Below are 21,206 nucleotides of genomic sequence, written 5' to 3'. Positions count from 1 at the left end.
AAGCAACGCAGTGCCGTATCGCAAAAATGGCCTGGTCATGAAGGGGTGAAGTGGTTAATAAAAGATTTGTCAAAAACAGTTTTCTGTGGTTATTACTTTTTGATTTTTTTTGGTGAATGGATAGGGGTATGATGTACCCAAAACCCATTCACATAAGTGGGGGACTGGGGGATTTGGCGGCCCCTTTGTTAAAGGGGGCTTCCAGATTCTGAGAGTTCCCCAACTTGTCAGTGGCCTGGTATTGTTCAGGGGGTGGGGGCACTCGCTTGATAAGGTTCTGGTATGGATATTAGGGAGGACCCCACATCATTTTTTTTTTTTTTTGGCATGGGGTTTCCCTTAAATTCCATATCAGACTGAAGAGCAAAATCCATACCAGACCCCACGCCATTTTCTTTTCTTTTTTTTTTTTATGTGGCATGGAGTTTCTCTCTAAATCTATAGCAGACTCAAAGGGCCTGGTAAGGGTTTTGGGGGCCTTCTGTTAAAAATTAGAAACAAATTTGAAATTACATGCACCGGCTGCAGAAAAGTTGGACCTTGGGTGTTGGTGGTGCCTGAACACTGTAACTGGGATGGAAATATAGTGCTTGGGAGCAAAAAAGAAATTAAGAGTGTAGCAATTGTGGAGATTTTGATTTACTGCTGCTGCTGCAAAAATAAAAATAAAAATGAATGTAAAAAGTATATATTGTAACCGTGATAACTTTTGCTCAAACCAATCAATATTGGCTTATTGGGATTTTTTTTTACTAAAAATATGTAGCAGAATAAATATTGGCCTAAATTGATGAAGAAATTTGATATTTTTTTTTTAAATGTATTGGATGTGTTTTATAACAGAAAGTAAAAAATATTGTTTGTTTTCAAAATTGTCTGTCTTTTTTTGTTGAAAGCACAAAAAAAAATAAAAAAAATACAGAGGTACTCAAATACCACCAAAAGAAAGCTCTATTTGTGGGAAAAAAAATACACAAATTTTGTTTGGGTACAGCGGCAAGTGTCAGTTAAAGCAACGCAGTGCCGTATCGCAAAAATGGCCTGGTCATGAAGGGGTGAAGTGGTTAATAAAAGATTTGTCAAAAACAGTTTTCTGTGGTTATTACTTTTTGATTTTTTTTTGGTGAATGGATAGGGGTATGATGTACCCAAAACCCATTCACATAAGTGGGGGACTGGGGGATTTGGCGGCCCCTTTGTTAAAGGGGGCTTCCAGATTCTGAGAGTTCCCCAACTTGTCAGTGGCCTGGTATTGTTCAGGGGGTGGGGGCACTCGCTTGATAAGGTTCTGGTATGGATATTAGGGAGGACCCCACATCATTTTTTTTTTTTTTTGGCATGGGGTTTCCCTTAAATTCCATATCAGACTGAAGAGCAAAATCCATACCAGACCCCACGCCATTTTCTTTTCTTTTTTTTTTTTTATGTGGCATGGAGTTTCTCTCTAAATCTATAGCAGACTCAAAGGGCCTGGTAAGGGTTTTGGGGGCCTTCTGTTAAAAATTAGAAACAAATTTGAAATTACATGCACCGGCTGCAGAAAAGTTGGACCTTGGGTGTTGGTGGTGCCTGAACACTGTAACTGGGATGGAAATATAGTGCTTGGGAGCAAAAAAGAAATTAAGAGTGTAGCAATTGTGGAGATTTTGATTTACTGCTGCTGCTGCAAAAATAAAAATAAAAATGAATGTAAAAAGTAAAACAAAAAAAAGGGAACCACTGCTGATGCAGAGATGGAATGCCGACAATGCAGAATGGAGGAACAGCAATTATGCCCTAAATATTTTTAGTGCTGCTGCTATAACAATATATATATATATATATATATATATATATATATATATATATATATATATATATATATATATATATATATATATATATATATATATATATATATATATATATATAGTTAGTATCTCACAAAAGTGAGTACACCCCTCACATTTTTTTTAATATTTAATAATATCTTTTCATGTGACAACACTGAAGAAATTACACTTTGCTACAATGTAAAGTAGTGAGTGTACAGCTTGTATAACAGTGTAAATTTGCTGTCCCCTCAAAATAACTCAACACACAGCCATTAATGTCTAAACTACTGACAACAAAAGTGTGTACACCCCTATGTGAAAATGTCTACTAATAAAAATAAAAATGCCATAAATCAATAACCTAATAACCTATTTTGTAGGAGCAATAACTTTTGCGCAAACCAACCAAAATGTACACTTGTGCGATTTTTTTTTTTACCACAAATATGTAAAAGAATACATATCGGCTTAAACTGAGGGAAAACATTATTTTCTTTTTTTAACCACTTTCAGACCGGACCAATTTGCTGGTCAAAGACCAGACCACTTTTTTGCGATTCGGCACTGCGTCGCTTTAACTGACAATTGCGCGGTCGTACGACGTGGCTCCCAAACAAAATTGACGTCCTTTTTTTCCCACAAATAGAGCTTTCTTTTGGTGGTATTTGATCACCCCTGCGGTTTTTATTTTTATTAAAACAAAAATAGAGCGACAATTTTGAAAAAAACGCATTATTTTTTACTTTTTGTTATAATAAATATCCCCCAAAAATATATAAAAAAACATTTTTTTCCCTCAATTTAGGCCGATACGTATTCTTCTACATATTTTTGGTAAAAAAAATCGCAATAAGCGATTATTGATTGGTTTGCGCAAAAGTTATAGCGTTTACAAAATAGGGATAGTTTTATAGCATTTTTATTAATAATTTTTTATTATTTTTTTTTTTACTAGTAATGGCGGCGATCTGCGATTTTTATTGTGACTGCGACATTGTCGGGGACCCATCGGACATTTTTGACACATTTTTGGGACCATTGTCATTTATACAGTAATCACTGCTATATAAATGCAGTGATTCCTGTGTAAATGACACTGGCAGTGAAAGGGTTAACCTGTGGGTGGCAGTGTAGGGGTTAAGTGTTCCTAGGGGTGTGTTACTAACTGTGGGGGGGTTGGGCTTTCATTTAGTGTACACTGATCTCTGCTCCAATCACATGGAGCAGAGATCAGCATCACTAGTTGCTAGGCAGAATGAGAAAATGTTGTTTATACAGCATTTCCTCCATTCCGCCTCTCCGTGAGACGATCGCGGGGATGCCCGCGGCGATCGAGTCCGCGGGTCCCGCGACCGGACTCACGGAGGTCCCGACCAGCGCGGGAGCGCGCTGCCGGCGGCGCGCTCCCGATGGCACGGCGGCAACGAATATTGGACGTACATGTACGCCAATATGCCTGCCCGTGCCATGCTGTCGACGTACATCGTCGTGCGCTGGTCGGGAAGTGGTTAATTTGGGGTATTTATTATAGCAAAAAGTAAAAAATATTATGTTTTTTTCAAACTTGTCGCTCTTTTTTTTGTTTATAGCGCAAAAAATAAAAACCGCAGAGGTGATCAAATACCACCAAAAGAAAGCTCTATTTTTTGGGGAAAAATTATAAAAATGTAATTGGCTTGGGTGGGGACTAGTGATGGACGAACTTCCGACGGGACGCTTCGCGAACGCGGACCGCGAACATGGCTGCAGGCCCCATTGACTTCAATGGGAGGCGAACTTCGCAAACCTACAGGTCAAATTTGCAGCCACAAAATAATTAATAGCTGTGCAAACATAGTCCCACCACATGGCCAATGACATAACACATGTATGAGGTGAATCTGGGATCGACAACTACAAGCATTCTTTTTTTTATATGGGAAATTGTTGTGACAATTCAGGACTGTGGAGTGCATGAAGGCAATGGAGGAGAGGGAAGGTCAGGGACCAGGGTAGGCAAAGAAGAGGGTGCAGAAGATTATCACGATGCAGGTGTCATTGCTGTATGTCACGCTGCTGGTGATCGAGTTATCTGACAACAGCACCGTGATAGAGAGCACTGACATCAGCAGCGTGACATAAAGCACTCACACCAGCACCGTGATATACAGCACTGACAGCAGCACCGTGATAGAGAGCACTGACATCAGCAGCGTGACATAAAGCACTCACACCAGCACCGTGATATACAGCACTGACAGCAGCACTGTGATAGAGAGAACTGACATCAGCAGCATGACATAAAGCACTCACACCAGCACCGTGATATACAGCACTGACAGCAGCACCGTGATAGAGAGCACTGACATCAGCAGCGCGACATAAAGCACTCACACCAGCACCGTGATATACAGCACTGACAGCAGCACCGTGACATACAGCAATGACACTTGCACCGTGATAGAGTCATCTGACAACAGCACCGTGATAGAGAGCACTGACATCAGCAGCATGACATAAAGCACTAACATCAGCACCGAGATATACAGCACTGACAGCAGCACCGTGATAGAGAGTACTGACATCAGCACCGTGATATACAGCACTGACACCTGCACCGTAAGCAGCCCCAGGAGGAAGTCAGCATAGCACAGGGATGGTGGGAGCCCCTCATAATGAGCATAGCACAGGGATGGTGGGAGCCCCTCATAATGAGCATAGCACAGGGATGGTGGGAGCCCCTCATAATAAGCATAGCACAGGGATGGTGGGAGCCCCTCATAATAAGCAGCCCCAAGAGGATGTGAGCATAGCACAGGGATGGTGGGAACCCCTCATAATAAGCAGTCCCAGGAGGATGTCAGCATAGCACAGGGATGGTGGGAGCCCCTCATAATAAGCAGCCCTAGGAGGATGTCAGCATAGCACAGGGATGGTAGGAGCCCCTCATAATAAGCAGCCCCAGGAGTAAGTCAGCACAGCACAGGGATGGTGGGAGCCCCTCATAATGAGCATAGCACAGGGATGGTGGGAGCACCTCAAAATATGCACAGCAGAGGTACAGCCCCAGGAGGAAGTCAGCACAGCACAGGGATGGTGGGAGCCCCTCATAATATGCACAGCAGATGTACAGCCCCAGGAGGATGTCAGCACAGGGATGGTGGGAGCCCCTCATAATAAGCAGCCCCAGTAGAAATATGACACCGCTCAACCTCTTCAAAGAGGAGGGTACGGGCATATAGTACGGTGTGCTTTTTTTGGACAAGAAAGTGAGCCAAATGAAGAAAGAAGGTCTCTGTGCTCGATTAAAAAAATTGTTTATAGACATATATATGGTCTACTGGTCACATGTGTTGAATTCCTCCGAGATCCATGCCTCATTCATTTTTAGAAATGTGAGAGTTAACACTGTCGTGAGCTAGGCGGGTACGCTTATCGGTCACGATCCCCCCTGCTGCGCTAAATGTCCTTTCTGACAGGACACTGGATGAGGGGCAAGCCAACAGTTCGATTGCAAATTGGGCAAGCTCTGGCCAGAGGTCAAGCCTGCCCACCCAGTAGTCCAGGGGTTCATCACTCCTCAGAGCGTCCACATTGGCCGTTAACCCGATGTAGTCGGACACCTGACGGTCTAGGCGTTCCCTGATGCTGGATCCGGATGACACCTGTCGATGGGTCAGCTGAAAGAATGACCTCCTATCCAAAGTCACCAACACATCTTCAAACCGGCCTCCTCTTGCAGGCGCTGTTGGATTGGTACCCGCAACTCCTTCTCTGGGAGTGGGAATTGCTCCTCTGCCAGCGCACGCAAAGGCAGAATGCAGCATTTCTCGAAGCAAGGCCTGGAAGTGCTCCATTCTGCCAGCCCTCTGTGACGGCGGTAACATTTCCGCCATTTTGTGTTTGTACCGGGGGTCTAAGTACGTTGCCACCCAGTACTGGTCCTTGACCCTTATGCTTTTTATATGGGGGTCCCTATTAAAACACTGGAGCATGAAGGCCCCCATTTGCACTAAAGTGGAAGCGGTGTGGTGGCCTGGCTCCTGCTCATCATCCAGGATAATGTCGTCCTCTTCATTCTCCTCTCCCCATCCACGCACAACAGGGATCCCAGAAAGGTTTAAAGCATGCTCTTCTTGCTCCTCCTCATCCGCCCCGTCACCATCCTCCTCTGGCTCCTCTTCAGACTCCTGTTGTTGACTTGTCTCAGATAGAGTAGCCCCCCTGGGAATTCATCCAGCACTGCGACTTCCTCATCTTCCTGGTCCTGCTCCTCCACAGCTTGATCAATGACACGACGCAATGCACGCTCCATAAAGAAGGCATAAGGTACCATGTCACTGATGGTGCCATGGCTGTGACTGACCAGTTGGGTGATCTCCTCAAATGGGCGCAGAAGTCTGCATGCGTCGCGAATGAGCAGCCACTGGTGCGGTGAAAAAAACCACAGCACCCCAGAACCGGTTCTGCCGCAAAGTTCATACAGGTAGACGTTAACTGCACGTTTCTGCTGGAGCAGTCTATCAAGCATATAGAAGGTTGAGTTCCACCGCGTCGGGCAATCGCAAATAAGACGTCTGACCGGCAGATTGTGTCGCCGCTGAATGTCAGCAAGGCGAGCCATGGCCGTGTAAGATCCTCTGAAATGGGCCGAGATTTTCCTTGCCTGCCGCAAGATGTCCTGGACCCCAGGGTATTTGACAAGGAATTGCTGCACGACCAAGTTTAAGACGTGTGCCATGCATGGCACGTGCGTGATTTTGCCCTGTTTCAATGCGCTAAGCAGATTGGCACCGTTGTCACACACCACTTTACCAACTGTCAAATTGAGCGGTGTTAGCCACTGATCTGCCTGTGAACGCAAAGCTGAAAGGAGTGCCGGGTCAGTGTGGCTCTTGGCTTCCAGGCACAACAGGCGCAGCACGGCATGGCAACGTCTCACCTGGCATGTCGAATAGGTTCTGGGGAGCTTGGGCGGCGCAGCATAAGAGACGCTAGCAGCGGAAAAGGAGGAGTCAGCTGAGGAGGAGAGGGAGGAGGATGGAGTAGGAGGAGGAGAAGAAGAGTCAGACCTGCATGCAATCCGTGGCAGTAAAACCAAATCTACACGGGTGCCACGGGTTACATGCTTGACGGCCGTCAGAAGGTTCACCCAGTGGGCAGTAAAAGTGATATACCTTTCCTGCTTGTGTTTGGAAATACTTCCTTCCTGGGACCTTCCATTGTGGTGTTCCAATGGCCACAAATTTGCGAAAGGCCTCCGAATCCACCAGTTTATATGGCAGTAGTTGGCGGGCTATGAGTTCTGACAAGCCAGCTGTCAACCGTTGGGCAAGAGGGTTATCCGGCGTCATCATTTTTTTAAGCTCGAACATTAGGCACACGGAAGCCTGCCTTTTTGCAGAAAACGTGAGCTTGGCGTGATGGAGGGTGGAGTGGAGGACAATTGTGAGGAGAGAGGAGAAGGAGAAGTAGAAGACGAGGCTGGACTGTGAGAGCCTGGAGTGTGGCTTTGTGTGTTCCGTTGCTCCCACTTGGCTCGGTGATGGCTGCTCATGTGCCTTCTTAAGGCGGTCGTCCCTAGGTGAGTGTTGGGCTTACCGCGACTAATGCGTTGACTGCAAAGATTGCAGATGGCAACACTATTGTCAGCAGCGGACACGTTAAAAAAAGCCCAAACTGCGGAGCCATGTGCCGGTGTCCTGGGAGCGCCAGATGTGACCGTACATGGTCGATGACTCGCTCCTGATACATTTTCAGTCTGCTTTGTCCCTCCTGTGCAATGTAAGTTATTCCTGCTTCTCCTCCCTATCTGCTCGTCCATATCTCCCTCTGAACTCCCCTCCTCTTCCTCTCTTGTGGGCACCCACGTGACATCACTAGACACATCATCATCGACGTCACCTTCCCCACCGCTATAAGTAGAGATCTCGGAGTAGGCAGCAACACCGGGGACCAACCTCCTCCTTGGGCTGATCTGGGTACTGTCGTCCAACTGCTGAGTAGCGGTTGTTGCTGCCTCCTCTTCCTGATCCAATACCAAGAGTGGCTGCGCATCAGAAATGTCTTGATATGGATCGGAAAATAATTCCTGTGACTCAAGCGGAAGGTATGTGGTGGTGGTGGTGTTGTTGGTGGTAGTGTCTTTGGGGGTGCAAATAGCAGAGAGTGAAGAAGAGGGTGTAGATATCGAGAGGATGAGGAGGGTGCAGAAGAGTAAGGCTGAGCGAGCCACTCAACCAAGTCTGGTGCGTCCTTTAAAGTAATTGAACACACCTTCTGCAACTTCCCACTTTGACTCAAGCCTGTTGCTCCTGTCCTACCCCTACCACCCCTGTTGAAGGGCCTGCCTCTTCCTCTGCCTGTCATTTTTTAAATGATCCTGTGACAAAACTCTCAGTCCCTATACCGATGAAGGACTGCTGCAGTATAGGGCAGCAGTCAGCAGTAGTGCACCTCGACTCTATGTACTGTGGACCTATACCAGTCCTTATAGAATGGCAGACTGTACCTCACTCAACCCTATGTACTGTAGCACCCTAGACAGACCAAGTTACCAGTCCTTATAAGGACCTTTGTGGACCAAGTAGGTTGTGTGTGAGTTATTAGCAGACTGTACGTCAGTCCCTATACCGATGAAGGACTGCTGCAGTATAGGGCAGCAGTCAGCAGTAGTGCACCTCAACCCTATGTACTGTGGACCTATACCAGTCCTTATAGAATGGCAGACTGTACCTCACTCAACCCTATGTACTGTAGCACCCTAGACAGACCAAGTTACCAGTCCTTATAAGGACCTTTGTGGACCAAGTAGGTTGTGTGTGAGTTATTAGCAGACTGTACGTCAGTCCCTATACCGATGAAGGACTGCTGCAGTATAGGGCAGCAGTCAGCAGTAGTGCACCTCAACCCTATGTGCTGTGGACCTATACCAGTCCTTATAGAATGGCAGACTGTACCTCACTCAACCCTATGAACTGTAGCACCCTAGAAAGACCAAGTTACCAGTCCTTATAAGGACCTTTGTGGAACAAGTTGGTTGTGTGTGAGTGATTAGCAGACTGTACGTCAGTCCCTATACCGATGAAGGACTGCTGCAGTATAGGGCAGCAGTCAGCAGTAGTGCACCTCAACCCTATGTATTGTGGACCTATACCAGTCCTTATAGAATGGCAGACTGTACCTCACTCAACCCTATGTACTGTAGTACCCTATACCTTACCAGTCCTTATAAGGACCTTTGTGGAACAAGTAGGTTGTGTGTGAGTGATTAGCAGACTGTACGTCAGTCCCTATACCGATGAAGGACTGCTGCAGTATAGGGCAGCGGTCAGCAGTAGTGCACCTCAACCCTATGTACTGTGGACCTATACCAGTCCTTATAGAATGGCAGACTGTACCTCACTCAACCCTATGTACTGTAGCACCCTAGACAGACCAAGTTACCAGTCCTTATAAGGACCTTTGTGGAACAAGTTGGTTGTGTGTGAGTGATTAGCAGACTGTACGTCAGTCCCTATACCAATGAAGGGCTGCTGCAGTATAGGGCAGCAGTCAGCAGTAGTGCACCTCAACCCTATGTACTGTGGACCTATACCAGTCCTTATAGAATGGCAGACTGTACCTCACTCAACCCTATGTACTGTAGTACCCTATACCTTACCAGTCCTTATAAGGACCTTTGTGGAACAAGTAGGTTGTGTGTGAGTGATTAGCAGACTGTATGTCAGTCCCTATACCGATGAAGGACTGCTGCAGTATAGGGCAGCGGTCAGCAGTAGTGCACCTCAACCCTATGTACTGTGGACCTATACCAGTCCTTATAGAATGGCAGACTGTACCTCACTCTACCCTATGTACTGTAGCACCCTAGACAGACCAAGTTACCATTCCTTATAAGGACCTTTGTGGAACAAGTAGGTTGTGTGTGAGTGATTAGCAGACTGTACGTCAGTCCCTATACCGATGAAGGACTGCTGCAGTATAGGGCAGTGGTCAGCAGTAGTGCACCTCAACCCTATGTACTGTGGACCTATACCAGTCCTTACAGAATGGCAGACTGTACCTCACTCAACCCTATGTACTGTAGTACCCTATACCTTACCAGTCCTTATAAGGACCTTTGTGGAACAAGTAGGTTGTGTGTGAGTGATTAGCAGACTGTACGTCAGTCCCTATACCGATGAAGGACTGCTGCAGTATAGGGCAGCGGTCAGCAGTAGTGCACCTCAACTCTATGTACTGTGGACCTATGCCAGTCCTTATAGAATGGCAGACTGTACCTCACTCAACCCTATGTACTGTAGCACCCTAGACAGACCAAGTTACCATTCCTTATAAGGACCTTTGTGGAACAAGTAGGTTGTGTGTGAGTGATTAGCAGACTGTACGTCAGTCCCTATACCGATGAAAGACTGCTGCAGTATAGGGCAGCGGTCAGCAGTAGTGCACCTCAACCCTATGTATTGTGGACCTATACCAGTCCTTATAGAATGGCAGACTGTACCTCACTCAACCCTATGTACTGTAGCACCCTATACCTTACCAGCCCTATAAGGACCTTTGTGGAACAAGTAGGTTGTGTGTGAGTGATTAGCAGACTGTACGTCAGTCCCTATACCGATGAAGGACTGCTGCAGTATAGGGCAGCGGTCAGCAGAAGTGCACCTCAACCCTATGTACTGTGGACCTATACCATTCCTTATAGAATGGCAAACTGTACCTCACTCAACCCTATGTACTGTAGCACCCTAGACAGACCAAGTTACCAGTCCTTATAAGGAGCTTTGTGGAACAAGTAGGTTGTGAATGATTAGCAGACTGCAGCAGAAGGGCAGCAGTCAAGTATAATATTCTTTCTATATTTGGAAGAAAATATTATACGTGTACAAGCCTATTACCATTCCACTGATACCAGTCCTGAAAATAACCTTTGTGGAGCTAATATAGTAACAGCTACTGATTAAACTGACCCTCACTGCCTCACTCACTGCTTCCTGCCTGTCCCTATATAAACCGACAAAACAGAGGCTACTGGAACAATAACTGGAAGAGCACTTTTGTGGACCTGATAGTAACAGCTAATGATGACTAAACTGACTGTCCCTACAGCAGACACACCGTCCTGTCCCTTTCTCTAAACTGACAAAAGACACTCAGCCTGCTGCAACAATCAGTAGCACAGCAAACCTATATACACCTAACACCTATACCAGTCCTGAAAAGAACTTTTGTGTACCAAATAGCTAGCGATTTGGGTCACTGCAATCTCTCCCTGCTCCATACAGCAACCTCTCCCTATAGTGACAGAAGAAAGAATGTAAAATGGCCGCCGGATCGGGTGTATTTATAAGTTAGGGGGAATGTCCAAGTGTCCATGTGCTGTAATGTCTCAATTGGCTGTCCTGTACCCCATGATGGATGTGTCATCATAGGTCAAAGTTCTTTTACACAGTAAACACGGAAGTCCGCCGGGCGAACGGCGCCAATAGTCCACCGAACGGGCGGACCGCGAACAGCCGAAATTCACCGCGAAACGACCGCTGGGCGAACCGTTCGGCCATCACTATTTGCCCATATGAATTTAGTAAAAAGTGTGTCTACTTGGCGGAAAAAGGCAGTTGGAATGTCTATTTGTAAGGCCTGAAATAAGTACAAAAATGTTGGTAAAATATTCATTTTAATAATATTACAAAGGACAAACCATGAATGAAATCCATGTTGCAATACATTTTGATCTCACTTTACCAATTATTGGCATAGCCGTGTGGCACCATAATATATCATTCAAGTTTTGATGTGGGAACACATGACAGCTAAAATTTCTCTAGTATTTTATATTATGATTTTGGCAGTGCGTGAGTTTGTATTTTGTTTATACAGTACTTCCTAGTTCTAACCTATCTTCATGGAAACAATATACAGTAGACCAGATACGTTTTTCTAGCCCGAAAGCTGGAATAATGCAATTACAATATATTACATAACTATATTGGGGTTTCTACAATTTTACATACAAACCCTGGCCAAAAGCCCCATTCCTGCAAAAAACACATTAAGGTTTCCCCATGGGGTTTTTAGCAGCAAAGGTAAGTCAAAAAGAGAGATTTTACATAAAAATTGATTTTATTGACAAAAAACTTTGGACATGGATTACACAATACAAATTTTAAAACATGAGCTCCGGTTTACATGATACGAGACAACTTGGATTGGATAGCAAACTGAACAGTAAATGGTATCATAAACTGTTTTTGTTATGGGGAATATGCATCAAAATATGCTACCCACAGAATTGAAAAACCCCAATGCATTTTGACCTTTTGGGGTTATGGTCTTCCTCAGGGGATTCTTATATTTCTACAGGCACATCGGATTATTATTAAAATTACCTATATGTTCATTATATTATAATAGTCACCTTATATTTACCCTTTCCACCAAATGGACTCATTTATCCGGAGACTTCTTTAAAAAGACATATAAAAAAAGCAGAATATTCACCCACTGGTGATTATGGATGCTGCTGAGAAATCGTCCCTCATTCACCCTCAAAGGGGAGGCAGCCCTAACCCGTAAGGCTTACAAGTGGTCACAGATTTGAATGTGCCCCCCGCATAGGAAGCCGAAGGAACCAAGGCATCTGAAAATTTACCATGATTGTAAGTATTAGTATTACTTGATCATACATCATGGGACACAGGAGCTTCACTACATAGTGGGTTATATAGGCACCTCTGGTGATTGGACACTGGTTAAACCCCAATTAAGGAGAATTCCTCCCCTATATAACCCCTCCCATATGGGAGGCACCTTAGTTTTTTCGCCAGTGTCTAAGGTGGTTGGTCACGTAAAACATGTGCTATGAAGAAAGCTCTGTGCAGGTCCCTGCGGGGGTCTAAGGGCTATGATAACCGGATCCATAGCTCGGGCCGATATAAGATGATATGGTACCCAGGCCTGGTCATCCGAAGAAACAAGGTTTTGCCTGTAAGTCCTCTCCTGTTGGAAGACTGGGCTCTGGGAAAACCAGACTTGGTGTACTATTTACATAGTAGCACAAAAGTTTCTGGCAGAGTCTTTTACAAGGTCCAGGTAAGAGGTTCCTCTCAGAAGGAACCCAAAAAATCCTGAAGGTTGGCACAACTCTGCCCGCCGTGATGGGTGAAGGCTGGAATCTGTCTGTTTTGGATTTCTTCATGTGAGTAGTTGTATGTCTTACCTGGTTTCCTGGTTTCCACCACTAGAGGGAGTAAGAGCAGCCTGATGCATACTTACATGCCTTTCGGATACACACGCTCAGTGAAGCCTGTTTTTTCAGATGGCTCACGTCTCCGCTGCAGTCTCTGCCACAGTAGAGGTAAAAGAGGGTTCCCACGTAGTCTAGGGGTCCCGCGTGGCTCCGTAGGTGATCCTCTCCCCCCCTGGGCAACCGGCGGTCCTCGTGCATGCGCGCTGAGCGTGCTCCCATGCTAATGGATGAAGGGGGGGTGTGGTTGCGGGCCATGCACATCGGCGTGCACGGCACCTTACTGCGCAGGCGCCAAAGCGGCAATTTTAAAAAACCCAGAGCGCCAGGGGGCTGCAAGTGGAAGACACAGGAGCTGTGGGCAGTAAGCATCCTAATGGATTGGATCCAGGCAAACCTAAGACATCTACTCAGCATCAGGTTGTACAGTTTAAGTGTATATATTTATTGTGAGACTTGGAGCACAACAGTGATTGCACTTTTGTACTAGTACCTCTGCTTTGTAGCTTAGGACTATGTCTCATCGTAAAAGGGTCTCGGGGGGGGGGGGGGGGGGTAACAAGGGCACTGGTAAATCACCGCCTAGGTCTAGGGGTCCTAAAAATGCCTGTAGTTTACCATCCCCCCTGCAAGACTGGAGCCAGCCTCACAGGATGAGTCAGTGACCCTGTCAGGTTTTGCAGCCTCTCCTAATGTTTCAGCCCCAGTGTATGTCACTGAAGACTCCCTTAAGACTACATTGGAGGGTTTTGAAGGGAGAATCATGAATTTTATTTCAGCTTCCCTAAAAGATAGCAGAAAAAGGGGTAGATTCCCTCCCTCTGCTGAGATTCCTCTTTCAGGTGACACCTGAAACCTGAGAGATTCCTATCATGGGATAGGGATCAAGAGAAGTCGGATAAATAAGAGGAAGAGGAGAGAGTCCCCTCCTCCCAGGCACTCAGAAAATAGGTTCAATATTATACTTAGTTGGTGCGTACCACATTCAGAATGCCCACTGCTGAGGCCGCTACATCCTCTGTTTCTTCCCTGGGGGTCAGGAAAATCCCACAGACTGCTTTTTGCCTTCCGTATAAATTGTTGTATGAGAATTGGGGACATCCCGATAAACTGTTTGCTCCTCCTTAAAGGTTTTCTATGCTTTATCCTCTGGAGGAAAGTTTCACCAAGAAATGGGGGGTCCCATCTGTCGATGCGGCTGTTTCTTGTGTGAATAGAAACCTGACCCGTCGTTTGGATAATGCTCAGGTATTTAAGGATCCACCTGATAAGAAGCTGGAAACGTTATTAAAAGCCTCCTTTTCCATGGCTGGCGCTGTAGTGCAGCCTACAGTCGCAACTGTGGGGTTGTGTCAGTTCCTCAAAGAACAGGTTAAGCAGATGCTTGGCCTCCTTCCCAGTGAGGAAGTGGAGAGTTATGCAGAGATTCCTCAAATTCTGTGTTTTATGATTGATGAGATTTTGGATTCGGTCCAACAAGCATCTCGTTTGTCTCTCCTGTTGGTACACATGCGAAGGGCCCTATGGCTAAAAAATTGGGCAGCTGAGCTGTCATGTAAGAAGTATTTGATTGGGTTCCATGCCTTTCTGCAGTCTTCATTCCAGGAGTGGAAAATTGGCAAGCAGACTTTCTAAGCCGCCAACAGTTATACCCAGGAGAATGGGCTCTACACCCCGACATATTTCGGATCATATGTCACAAATGGGGCACTCCAGACGTAGATCTGTTTGCATCCAAATTCAACAGAAAACTGGACAAATTTGTGTCAAGGACAAGAGATGTACTTGCTCAGAGGTCAGATGCTTTGACAGTTCCCTGGGATCAGTACAATCTAATTTATGCCTTCCCACCATTCCCGCTTCTGTCACGATTCCTGGGAAGAGTCAAGAGGGAAACAAAGTCAGTTCTTTTGGTAGCCCAGGCTTGGCCCAGGCGACCTTGGTACGCAGAGATCTTGAAGTTGGCAGTAGGCAGGCCATGGATCCTTCCTCTCCGGCCAGATCTACTCTTGCAGGGTCCTATTTACCATCCTGCTTTCACAGTCTAAATTTGACGGTTTGGCTGCTGAGACCCACATTCTGAGAGACCGTGGGCTTTCGGAGCCAGTCCTTTCTACTCTGGTCAGTGCCAGAAAGCTGGCCTCCAGGCTTATTTACAACAAGATCTGGAAGGCATATGTTTCCTGGTGTGAACCCAGGGGATGGCATCCTAGAAAGGATGTCATTAGCAGGATCTTGGCTTTCCTCCAGCCAGGCCTAGAAATGAATTTAGCCGTAAGCACTATCAAGGTGCAGATTTCGGCCTTGTCAGTGTTTTTCCAGAAGCCACTTGCATCACATTCCCTTGTGCAGGCTTTCATCCAGGGGGCTATGCGGTTAAGGCCGCCAGTCAAACCTCCGGTATGCCCATGGGATCTGAATTTGGTTCTCTCTGCTTTGCAGGGGCAACCATTTGAACCTTTGCATCAGGCTTCATTAGTTCTTTTGACAAAAAAATTGGTTTTCTTGATAGCCATATCCTCGGCTAGAAGAGTGTCAGAACTAGCAGCTCTCTCCAGCAAGGAACCTTGTCTAATTATTCATAAGGACCGGGTAGTAATGCGTCCTAATAGGTCCTTTCTGCCTAAAGTGGTTTCAGGATTCCATTTGAATCAAGATGTAATCCTACCATCCTTTTTTCCGGATCCACAGTCCGCAGAAGAAGAGTCTTTGCACACTTTAGATGTGGTAAGGGCAATCAGTATCTATCTTCAGGCAACTGCTCAGATAAGAAAAACTGATTGCTTATTTATTTTGCCGGAAGGCCCTAGGAAGGGCCAGGCGGCATCAAAATCCACTCTCTCAAGGACTTATTTTTCAGGCCTATAGTGTAAAGGGGAAGAGTCTTCCCTTTCAAGTGAAAGCGCACTCAACTAGGGCTGTAGGTGCTTCTTGGGCAGTGCATCACCAGGCCTCCCTGGCTCAGATCTGTAAGGCTGCAACTTGGTCATCGGTCCACACATTCACCAGATTTTATCAGGTGGATGTCAGAGGACAAGAGGATATCGCCTTTGGGCGCAGTGTACTGCAGGCTGCAGTTTAGATCCTCTGGTCCATGGCGGTCTATGATTCTGATCTGTGTCTCCCTCCCCTCAAACTGAGCATTGCTTTGGGACATCCCACTATGTAATGAAGCTCCTGTGTCCCGTGATGTATGATCAAGAAAATAGGATTTTTAAATACAGCTTACCTGTAAAATCCTTTTCTTGAAAGTACATCACCGGACACAGGGCTCCCGCCCTTCTTGGGTTTTACGTGGTTTCTTATTGCTTTGCTACAAAACTGAGGTCCCTTCCATATGGGAGGGGTTATATAGGGGAGGAATTCTCCTTAATTGGGGGTTAACCAGTGTCCAATCACCAGAGGTGCCTATATAACCCACTATGAAATGAAGCTCCTGTGTCCCGTGATTTACTTTCAAGAAAAGGATTTTACAGGTAAGCTGTATATAAAAATTCTATTATTGTATATCTACAAAAATATGTTAGCTTGTATCAGTATTGTATTCCTAATAGGAACATGTAACATAAAGTTGATTAAGCCCCTCATTTTCCCTATCACATCAGTGAAATTCAAATTACTGTTCGCTCTTGTCAAGGTGACAGTTATATGCATAAGGTCTCTTTTACACGGCCGGGCCATGCGACGGATCCACTGATCCCTACTGAGCAGGAGGATAGCAGAGTCCATCTCCACTTACTGTTTCCTTATACCTTGTTATGATATTTTTAGGAAGTATTGGAACTATGGGGGAGATTTACTAAAATTGGTGTACACATATTCTGGTGCAGCTGTGTATAGTAACCAATCAGCTTCTAACTTTAGCTTGTTCACTAAGACCTGATTCACACCTATGCAGGTTGCAGTTTGCATATTCTAGGTGTATTTTGCTTCTTTCAATACACATTTTTGATCCACTGATGTCTATGGAACCAAAAACACGTGCTTCTCTATTTGTTTTAATCCATTAAACCCCATGAGTGCAAGTAAACATGTAAGTACTTTATACCCTGTTACTTTGTACAATGTCATACTAAGCTATAGACCATGTTTTGATGTCTTTGCTATGTCACTATGTGTATATATATATATATATATATATATATATATATATATATATATATATATATATATATATATATATGCATTTGTGCTTCAGACAAAAGAATAATTTGCCCAATTATAAACTCCCCTGAAGGAGGAAAGATACATTTCAATGCGATTTTCCAAAGCATGTCGGGGTGTAAATTGCAGCTACTAATCCTAAACTGAACCCAATTTTAATTGAGGCAGCAATTGGGATTGTTAGCTTTGGGCGATACAGATTGTATGTTTAAATTTTACATTAACTCATTGATATATTGTCCTTAAGAGTGAACTGTGTCTATTTTTAAAAGTCTATTTTTGTACAGTTGACACTTGTGTGCCTTTTATATATATTTACTCTCTATTAATCTTTTTCTGCCCTATAAAGTCCAAGGGGGCTTCCCTTAATGCACTCTGTTGCAATTTTCTCTATAATGGAACCAAAAACCAGAAAACAATCCCTGGCCCTTTCCATAAAATGCACAGATGTGAACTACATTCATAGGAAACCATAGTAAATGGACTGTAATGTGTTTCTGCAAAACTGAAACTGTGCTAAAAAATGCATAGGTGTGAACCAGGCCTTAAGCTTTGACAAGAAAACCTGATTGGCTGTCATGCACACCTGCACCAGATTCTGTGTGCACCAGTCATAGTAAATCTCTACCTTTGTGTCATCTCTGTGTTAGGCTCGATTCACACTAGCACGTTTTTTGATGCATTTTGCATTTTGCAGAAATGCAGGCAAATTTTTTAACATGGGTTCCTATGGAACATGTTCACATCAATGCATTTTTGTGCCTCTGCGTTTTTGGAAAGGGTCGGGGACTTTTTTTCATGAAAAATTCAGCGTTTTGCATGTAATAGAAGTCAATGGAGCTGCATCAAAAACGCAAGTACCGCGTTTTGCCACGATTTTGCCACGATTTGCGTTTTGCGTTTTTTTTTTTCACTGTATTTATCTGGTTGCTAAGCAACTGCAGTGTAAAAAAATAATAATAAAAAAAAAACGCAAAAAGCAAAAAGCAGCAAAATCGCGGTAAAAACACGTGTCCAAAAACGTGGCAAGCACCGCAAATAGCACTGCAAAAACGCTCAAAAGCAACATGCATAGATGTGAATCGAGCCTTAGGCCTGATTTACACCTATGCATTTTTACTGATTTTTCCATTTTGCAGATTTTTACTACAGTCCATTTACCATGGTTTCCTATGGAACACGTTCTGTAGTGCAAAATGCAAAAAGCGCTAAAAATGCATAGGTGTGAATCAGGCCTTAGACTCTTATGTGTAATATGATGATTTATACATATATTACTAATTTCTACTCCCACCTCTATAGTACCAAGGACAGACATTTCATGCTGATTCATCACTCCTGAGAAGTAGGAAAGTCTAAATGTTAGATGGTATTAGGTCACCTGAGAAGAAATTGCTGAGGGGTATTTGGGAAACTGGGAATTTATTTAAATTGTTGGAAGAGAGAAACAGATATGCATCTGTAATTTGCATGCAGATGAGGCTGGAAGTCAAGTGATTTAAAGGTGTCCTAGAAAGAGAGTGAAATGACTGACAATGGGGGTTATTTACTAAAGGAAAATCCACTTTGCACTGCAAGTCGCTGTAGATCCGAGGGGGACATGCAAGGAAAATAAAAAACAGCATTTTAGATTGCACATGATTGGATGATAAAATCAGCAGAGCTTCCACTCATTTCAGATCTACCCCTCAGATTTAGAGTGACTGCACTTCCAAGTTCACTTGTAGTCTTTGCAAAGATTAGCTACTTACCCATTTATGTATGATCCACTCTGGTTTTGTTCAGGACTCTAATCTTAACACATTGCTATACAGTACCAACAAAATGATTGGCTATCCATCCGGCAACCAACTATATTATATTGCGTCTGCACTTGCATGCAGCATGCATATGCATGCTCCGAAATAATATAAAATTTGGGAGACTTCTATATGTAGCACTAACTCTCACTGTAGCTCACTGTGTCCGTCTTAGGGGTTCCATTGTAGAGTGGATCAAAGAATATCAGCTCCGAAACTTAGTCCTTTTTCTGGGTGTTTATTTAACAAAAACACACACTTTTGCAATAGAGGGGTAGAGGATAAGGGGAATTCAGGTACCTATGTAGTTTTGCCGGTTGAAGGTATTTCCTTGATCCAGAGGACAAACTATTCCCATAAGCTGGATCTAGAAATCACCAGATAGGCCTCTCTCACTGATCTAGAAGCTGGTGAGATGCTCGAACAAAGTCTCTGCCACAGACTTGATAAGTTTAGCAATCTTGTTATGCAATCCTCTGCCACAGGAAGGCACAATAAGCTTTTGGTTGCAAAATTAAAGAGTTTCCCCACAGTACCTGATTCTTTCAGCCGACTCGGCGATACTGTGTGGTAGACAACTCAGGATGCATACTCGAACTGAGTCTCCAGGCTTCTCCATGAGGCACCAGCCTTATTACTTGGTCCTCCTCAGAAAAGTCCTCTCCGTGATCCTCCAGTTGCTTGGCTTCTTCCCGCAGGCAAGACAGCACAGGATAATCTCTGGATTAGTAGGCCCCAGAGCCTCTGGGCCTACCTTTCAGTTGCGGAGCCTCAGGCCAGCCAGCCCCGAGACATTGAATAAGGCAGCACACACCTCAGGCCAGGAGGGCCATGAGGTCGGGAAAAACAAACCCCAGAAAATGGTGTTGGTACCTTAAGTACCCTTACCCAGAATGCACAGCGAGTAAACCACTCCCGCCAAGCTGTTTCTGAGTAAAAGGGGTACCCAATACATTTAGCTTGTTGCATTTCCAACACTTACCGGTGGTGACAGCAACACCCACGGTCAAGTGGAAATTAGCACAACCCAGCCAAACTGGTGTAGAAGCCAGAACTTTAGCATAATTAGCCTGAACCAGACTGCAGCTTCAGACAAACTTAAATTTACAAAAATAGTAGCATCGGTATTAAAAATACCAGCGCTACATATACATTATATATATTACCTACACATCAAACAAATTTCAACAATTTGTTGGTTTTGGAGAATTTGTTTTGGTTGTATTCTACAGGATAAAAGTATATAAGTCTTGGCACTAATTAGATGCAGTTGCTACAGAAATGTGTGTGCACAAATTTTCCTGCTAGAGGACCCGCTGTTTACAGGCATTTAAAGAACATGGCTACCATCTGCATGGGGTTTGCGTGTTTTTCCCTGTGTTTGTCTAGATCTCTTCTGGTTACTTTAGTTCCTCCCACACTCCGGAGACATGCTGAAAGACTAATTGTCTCCTGTCTAAAATGACCTTATTATCTGTGTTGGTCTAAAAATACTGCACACTCCTATGGCAGACCGTGGTAACACTCCATCAAGTGGCTAGAGCAGCTCTGGTATACTGTACATTTTTAGGAATGGAGCCAAAGGAAGAGTAAGGTTCCAAGGATGGAGGTGCACGAAACATCATAATGCCATCATAGTAGTAGGGATGGGGGAGTGTTTAATTGTGGAGTAATATAATATATTACGAGTTGCCATGTTTCGAGGGTGTGCCCCCTTCTTCAGAGTGCAGAATGCTCATTTGCAGGATATATAGGATTAACACACACAGTTTAGATCAGCATTAACACTATAACACGTTTATTAGTACTAAAAAAACACAAAAAAACGGCATTATTACTACAGCTCAATCATAACAAACAGTAACTACAAACAGGAAATCAACACTTGGACTTATTTTCTTCCCATTATGGCCTCATATATCTTTCCAGTTGCACTGACTTGAATATCCCTGAAGCCAGAGTCTGTAAGGAGCTTTTTATACTCAGATGGCGTCCTCTCTTTGCCTTCTGTCAATAATAACATGTTGAGTGAGAACAGCTGGGAAATCAGAGGGCCACCTCTGTCTTCATTTAAGAGGAGTTCAATTAGCAGAACCGCACCTCCTTTATACAACAAATGAAACAATTTTTATTACTAACATGACATAATAAATATTGAACGTTTGATTAAAAAAATAAATTAAAAAAAATAAAATAAAACAG

The 21,206-nt window shown here is 44.3% G+C and overlaps 1 protein-coding gene across 1 annotated transcript in view; it reads right to left on the bottom strand.

Moving 5' to 3' along the window:
- Positions 1–20,785: 20,785 nt before the first annotated feature.
- Positions 20,786–21,206, bottom strand: part of LOC143982241 (acetylserotonin O-methyltransferase-like) — a 59,998-nt gene continuing 59,577 nt past the window's right edge. The window contains exon 8 of the mRNA XM_077480795.1: positions 20,786–21,107. Coding sequence (XP_077336921.1) covers positions 20,896–21,107 — 212 coding nt within the window. The 3' untranslated portion in view covers positions 20,786–20,895. The remainder of the gene's footprint in view (positions 21,108–21,206) is intronic.

The sequence above is a fragment of the Lithobates pipiens genome, unplaced genomic scaffold (genome assembly GCF_037356315.1).
Source record: "Lithobates pipiens isolate NorthernLeopardFrog02 unplaced genomic scaffold, aLitPip1_a1.2 Scaffold_16, whole genome shotgun sequence".
NCBI lineage: Eukaryota > Metazoa > Chordata > Amphibia > Anura > Ranidae > Lithobates > Lithobates pipiens.
Note: the sequence above shows the minus strand (reverse complement) of the source record. Positions and strands in the feature narration are given on the sequence as shown.